At 40.2% G+C, this 7,028-nt stretch overlaps 1 protein-coding gene across 3 annotated transcripts in view; it reads left to right on the forward strand.

Annotated features, from left to right (window-relative positions):
• The first annotated feature begins 6,286 nt into the window (after positions 1-6,286).
• Positions 6,287-7,028, forward strand: part of cd83 (CD83 molecule) — a 62,014-nt gene continuing 61,272 nt past the window's right edge. For 2 of the 3 annotated variants that reach the window (XM_062980686.1, XM_008108812.3), the window contains exon 1: positions 6,725-6,804. In XM_062980686.1, the coding sequence (XP_062836756.1) occupies positions 6,762-6,804 (43 nt within the window). In that variant the 5' untranslated portion in view covers positions 6,725-6,761. Of the gene's footprint in view, positions 6,377-6,724; positions 6,805-7,028 lie in introns of those variants that run through there. The other variant, XM_062980687.1, reaches the window with a different exon arrangement.

The raw sequence follows: 7,028 nt of genomic DNA on the forward strand, positions 1-7,028 counted from the left end.
TATATCCTTAATATTCACAAGGAAAGCACAACGGGCCCTCAGTATCTGCTGGGATGGCACAGTGGGTTAAACCCTTGTGCCAGCAGGACTGATGACTTAAAGGTTGGCTTGCTGACCTGAAGATTGCTGGTTCGAATCCAACCCAGGGAAGGTGCAGTTAAGCTCTCTATCAGCTCCAGCTCCATGTGGGGACTTGGGAAGCCTCCCACAAGGATGGTAAAAACATCAAAAAACATCTGGGCATCCCCTGGGCAATGTCTTTACAGATGGCCAATATTCTCACACCAGAAGCGACTTGCAGTTTCTCAAATCACTCTTAACACACACAAAAAATCTGCTGTGATTTGTTTGCAGGGCCCCATTTGGGTATTAAAATATGTAGATGCTCGTCTCATTATATGGCAGAGTAAAATGGTGTCCCCTATATAAAATGGTAAAACCAAGCTTTTTGGTTGAATCTTGAATCTGCACTTGTTTAAGGAAATCGGCTCCTTCCTGACCAAATCCCATGTTGCTGACTGCACACTTTCATATTTCTTCAGCACAACGTGTGCCTGCTCCACATTTGAATAATGTGTGATTACAAAACTCCACCCTCCCAGTTTGTTATTCTTGTGGTTGCATGATTTTTATATTACCTTGTTACTATTCTTGCTGTCATTAATTTTTGCTTTTTGTTACTTTTAATTTGTTGAGGAAAATTCCCCATATGCTCCTGAGAAATAGTTTTGTCTCCTCCAAAATAATGAGAAAACAAGGCATTAGACAAATAGTAAAGAATGTTGACAACAGTTATATTGTTTTGCAAAAGGACCATCATTATGCGCTCAGTATCCTCAAAAACAACACACTAAAGGTAATATATGTTGTTGAAGGCTTTAATGGCTGGAATCACTGGGTTGCTGTGAGTTTTCTGGGCTGTATGGCCATGTTCCAGAAGCATTTTATCCTGACGTTTTGCCTGCATCTATGGCAGGCATCTTCAGAGGTTGTGAAGTCTGTTGGAAACTAGGCAAGTGGGGTTTATATATCTGTGGAAGATCCAGGGTGGGAGAAAGAACTCTTGTCTGTTGGAGGCAAGTGTGAATGTTGCAATTGGCCAGCGTGAATAGCCTGGCAGCTTCAAAGCCTGGCTGCTTCCTGCCTGGGGGAATCCTTTGTTGAGAGGTGTTCAGGGCCAGTTAACACTTCCCAACAAAGGCTTCCACCAGGCAGGAAGCATCCAGGCTTTGAAGCTGCCAGGCTATTCAATGCTAATCAAGGTGTTCAATTGCAACATTCACACTTTCCTTAAACAGACAAAAGTTCTTTCTCCCAACCTGGGCATTTCACAGATATATATATCCCACTTTCCTAGTTTCCAAAACACCTCACAACCTCTGAGGATGCCTGCCATAGATCTGGGCGAAACGTCAGGAGATAATGCTTCTGGAACATGGCCATACAGCCCGGAAAACTCACAGCAACCCAAAGGTAATATAATTTGTGGCTTGCAAAATGTAACAATCAGTCCCTAGACCTAATCCCAAATGAACATAGGATTGCAGCCTTATATTCAACTATAAGCAACTGGCTTTAATTTCACTTATTTACATACATTTATATCTGTGTTTATCCTTTTCTATCCTGCAAATCTCTATCCACCATTAAAGAAAATGAGATCTAAAAAGTTTAAACCACCAAAATGATGCTTGCACTGTATCAATGGGTCCTTTGGAGTAAAACATCAACTAGGCTCAACCTGCCCAGTTGTTGTGACTTCTAAAACAAAAACCAAATATATCATGCAGTGACTATTTGTATTGTATTATATTGGCTAATATTGGCTTCATTGAGTCTAAAAGGTGCTATCGCCTTAACGTAAGAAATTGCTTTGAGTTATGGGAGACAATAAATGATCTGGAGGAACTCAGGTCTGGAAAGTACAGTCTAGCTTACCACAAGGGAAAAACCCACTTGTGGGAAATTCTCAGACTGAGTCATTCACATAAACCAGTGGTTCTCAACCTGTGGCCTGCAACTCCCAGAAATCCCAGCCACTTTGCCAGCTGTTAGGATTTCTAGGAGATGAAAGCCAAAACATCTGGGGAGCCACAGGTTGAGAACCACTGATATAAACCATGTGAGCTTTCATTTTGTGTGTCTTTCATGTGTGCTCCATGTAAGCTGCCCAGAGTCCCTTCGGGGAGATGGAGGCAGGGTATAAGAATAAAGTAGTAGTAGTAGTAGTAGTAGTAGTTGTTGTTGTTGTTATTGTTAATATTATGCATTTTCCTGGCAATGTCTCAGGAAGTGTGTGCCTTGTTTCAAGAATGAATAAAGGTTACACTTGCAATTGTTTTTTTTTATTTTAAAAAAACAGAATAAGAGAAAATAATTTTAAAACAATTTTAAAATTTGTTCTTGGGAAGGATTTAATAATGGCATCACATAGTAGTATACTATAAGAATGTTTCTGCACAATTAATTTTCATGGGTATGTTTTAAAGGTGTAATTCTTATAAGAAATATTACTAATACAAAAACATTAACATAGAGAGAAACCACAGGCTTGTGATGCATTTTTTTTTCCAAAATTGGTTCTGTTTTTAATGTATTTTTGGGTGCTGAATTTGAAAACCACAATAAAATGTTGTACCGCTCACACTTCTTTCACAAATTTGATTTTTAAAAAATCAGTTCAGTTGTTACTCAGTTTATGTGGGGATGCTGATGTTCCAGAGCAATTTCTTTTTGTGCTTTTGAATGGATTTTTGTGATTCATATCAGCAAATTAAAGTGTTTGGAAAGTCTGTGGAAGTCTTAACTCTCTTTCTTACTGTTTACACTTTAATCTGCAAAAAAAATCTTATTCAATCCCATATTACAAAATAAAATGTCAAGGCATGTCATGGAAAAATCATACATGATAGTGCAAATTTTAGGTCATTTTTGGATTTACTATGGCCATAAAAAGTTTTATGGCCCTCTATTTTGCAGCCATGTGTATCAATAATTTAATTTTGTGCTAATATATGAGCATGAGATGAAATAACCATGTTGATCAACATTCAGCCAACGTAATGCCAGCTGCATAACTGGAAAGATTTTGGGTTCACCTGACAAACCAGAGAAGACACTTCCTACTAAGGACATGTTGAACCCAAGGCCTGGAGCCACCTATGACCACAGCACCACACAAGAGTCCTAAGTTTAATCAAACAATTTATTATAAAAATACAGAACAATATATGAAAAAAGCAGGAATACAGAAAGAAGAGGTATGATCCAAGAAAGGCTTATTAATAGAAGATATCCACACAAGAATCCAAATGTCTCATAAAACTCCAAAGGTAACACAGTACAAGAATAGCCAAAAATCAGAAGTACAGTAGATTCTCACTTATCCAACGTTCTGGATTATCCAACACACTTTTGTAGTCAATGTTTTCAATACATCGTGATATTTTGATGCTAAATTAATAAATACAGTAATTACTACATAGCATTACTGCATATTGAACTACTTTTTATGTCGAATTTGTTGTATAACATGATGTTTTGGTACTTAATTTGTAAAATCATAACCTAATTTGATGTTTAATAGGCTTTTCCTTAATCCTTCCTTATTATCCAACATATTCGCTTATTCAACGTTCTGCCGGCCCGTTTATGTTGGATAAGTGAGACTCTACTGTACCACATAAATCAATAAACAAAAGGTATCCATAGAAACCTTGAACAGGAATCAAAGACAAAGAATATAGACACTTCAAGATACTTAAATCCAAAACCAGGACTTGACACAGGAACCCAAGAATCGGGCCTAGCTTCTACCTTGAAAGCCAAGTTGCCTGAACTGATTCTAAGGTAAACAACAGGCATTAATAAGCACTTGTGAATGCATGTCACTTTCCATGATTTTTCTCAATTTCTTTCCCACGCAGCCTCTCGGATATAAGGAGCCGGTTCTCAGTTCTGAACTGTAAACATAGGCCTTTGTTAATCTCCATAACGCCAGGTGCATTTCTTTGAGAACTTTCCATTTCATTTAGCTCATCATCTGACCCTTTATCTAAAGATGTTGTTTCTGGCCCCATGGTTCGATCTTGGAGATCTATACTGTCTGGATGTGTACTGTCTAAGTCAGTTTCATTTTCCTGCCCTGAGTCATTAACATTTTGAACCTGGTCTGAATCTTCATCACTCTGAATCCCAGGAAATCCCACAATCCCTTCTGAATCATCAGTGAACCCATCCGCCCCTGGCTGAGCTATAATAGGACTATTGCCTTTGGCCCAATTCACCTCCTGATTGGCTAATTGAGGAGGGAAACCATGACATAGGATCACAGTTGAGACTCCTGGGACAAATCTTTACCACCAGGAGGAGATGATTTCACCCTCCTTTCTCCTTGCTTGCTGTAAATGGGACCTGAGGTAAGATTGAGATATGCACTTCATACACACCTGGCTGTGTATTTCAGTCTTCAAAAGTGTCCTTGTGATGTACAGCATGACTCCTGTACCCATGGGACCAGAACCCATGTTCCATTTACATGCCTCAAATAAAGTATATCTTGTCTGGGTATTTTCTAGGTCTGCCATGTTGTAGGTTGTAGAAATAAATAAATAGAAGCTTTATTACAGTTTCTGAACCAAGAAATACCCTGCAGTATAATAAATGTCAAAGACAGAACGCCACCAAATAGAGTACAACACAGTTTATTAAAGTTACAGAACTAAAAAATGCCCGTAGGAAGCAAAGGACTAGGCAAACACTTGTCTTCAGTGTGAAAAGCAACAGAAACAACTCCGTTTGAATAAAAACGGTTCGAAAGGATAAACCGGATTAAACAGGAGTTTAATCCGGATTAAATCAAAAGTGCTTACTTCAGCCTGGCAATTTAAACAAACAAAAGTTGGTAAACAGAGGTCAAAATGAACACAAAAAGCTGGCAGCAGATTCCTCTCTGCTACTCAAAAGCTACAGATGAGTAACTCAGGCTGTTTACTCCTCCGTGCAACGAGCGAAATCCGGGTCCAGGCACATCAATCAGGGTAACGGCGGTCAGCAGGGTCCCAATCCGGTCCAAGGTCGAAAGCCAAGTGCAGACGTCTAAAGTTCCACAAGTTCCACCGATAGCCACAGAAAGGATAGTCCAAGGTCGTAGTCAGTCAGTCGGTCCAGCGTCAATCCAGAGTAGGTAATTAATGTCCGTCAAAAAGACGACGGAGGTCCAAGCTATCAAGATTAAACACAAGTTGCACAGAAAAACCCCACACAGTTCCTCCCGCCGTCTATGCCCAGTGTCCTTAGTAACTTACGTATCCAGCAACGAATCACACCCGTCTTCAGGAAGTTCCCCAACAAGAGCCCAAGCGTTCGTCCAGATTACCTTGCCCAACGCAATTAGCCATTGATCCTAAACCCCATTTTATCCCAGTTCATAACTCCTCATCGCTGTCAGCTGCTATCCTAATTCCAGGTGCCTCATCATCATCATCCTCATCAGAGCTAAAACACCTTTGACTACGCCCCACAGCATCCCCAGCTGTGGATCCCGCTCCATCCCTCCAGCCCATCCATGGGTCTGATCCTGCAACCCGCCAATCGCCTCCCATGCTATCATTGCCGGTGACACCCAAATCCTCCCTCACACGAGTCCACTCCATGTCATCCTCCTCTGAGCTAACCATCTCTTCCTCCATTCCCTCGGTAAAACCCTCAAATGAGTCTTCATCTGTTGGTTCTGCAAATAAGTCCCGGAGCCGTTTCCTTTCACGCTCCTCAAAAGAGTCTGACTCTCGAGGAGTCTTACGACCCCGTCTCCTAGTACCGGAGCCAGAAGGCTCAACCATAACAATAAAGTGTCACTCAGGCTTGTGTAACAAGTAACAGTATCTTTACTTCAATTCAAAAGATCAAACAGGGCAACTATATATATACAACAGTCTCTCTGAATTCACACAGAGAACAGAGGGAATAGTCCTTTTATACAGTCTTTAAATGTGCCTCATTTGCCTTATAAATAATCAGGCTTCAGAGAGTTGGCAGCTATTTCCTTCCTGACCATTTCCAGTCAGCGCTCTCTTCACTCTCCGAGGTGAAAGTGGCAGTTAAACCGTTTGTCATGGCAGCAAGCTAGAGACAGCAGCCAATCGGAATTCTGGCTTCTGACTGGCTCAGCCAATTAGCTGTCAACACATGTCTTTCCAGTCAACCCATTACATCATGGTGTCCTTTTACAAATCTCCACATGCCAGAGCAACCTTATGCTATGCTTCTTCCAGAGGCTGCCCATAGACTTGTCCTGGGGGAACTTTAATTTCTTATGTTCTCGAATGTGACTTGAATGATGTGCTTCTGCCCTTATCCATGATTTTCACTAATAGAGGTAAGTCTGGAAACATATCCCCCAATGTATATGGCTGTTGAACTGTATTGTGCCACTACCTTAAGTGCAACTAGTAGGATGAAAAAGGACAAGACATTCTCAGTAATGGAGGAGGGAGAATGTTGCACTCTTCGTTGTTTCCTCGACTCCAAATTTCATAGTAGGGTCACTTCTGAGAAGACTGCCAGAATATTGTATTCACAGAGTAAAGAACAAACTAGGAAAGCTTATGGGGCTTTCCCCTCAAGCAATGGCCTTTAAGATATTTTGTGTAGGGGAATCCCAACTGTTTCATGACTTAAATAGTAATGAGTATAGATGTCATCACTTTCACTTCTGTTCAGATCTTGTTCTGAAAACAGCCAAGATCAACCACTTCTACAACATGCTCATGGCTTCAACAAACTGCTACCGTTTTGTCTTCCTAGGTAAATATTTCCCTATTTCTTTTTCTCCTTTCTCTTTTTGTTTTCAAGATCTGTTTCTTCCTGCTCCCCAAACCCTTCCTTTTTAGCAAAATGTTGAAATAGAACAAATGTGTCTTTTTCTTCTTTTATGTACCTTTCAAATGCTTTGCTCCTAAACTTTATCTGATACTTTGATGATAGTTATCATTAGTATAGTTTCAAAAATTGAAATACAAACACAACGA

The sequence above is a fragment of the Anolis carolinensis genome, chromosome 4, assembly GCF_035594765.1.
Source record: "Anolis carolinensis isolate JA03-04 chromosome 4, rAnoCar3.1.pri, whole genome shotgun sequence".
Lineage (NCBI taxonomy): Eukaryota > Metazoa > Chordata > Lepidosauria > Squamata > Dactyloidae > Anolis > Anolis carolinensis.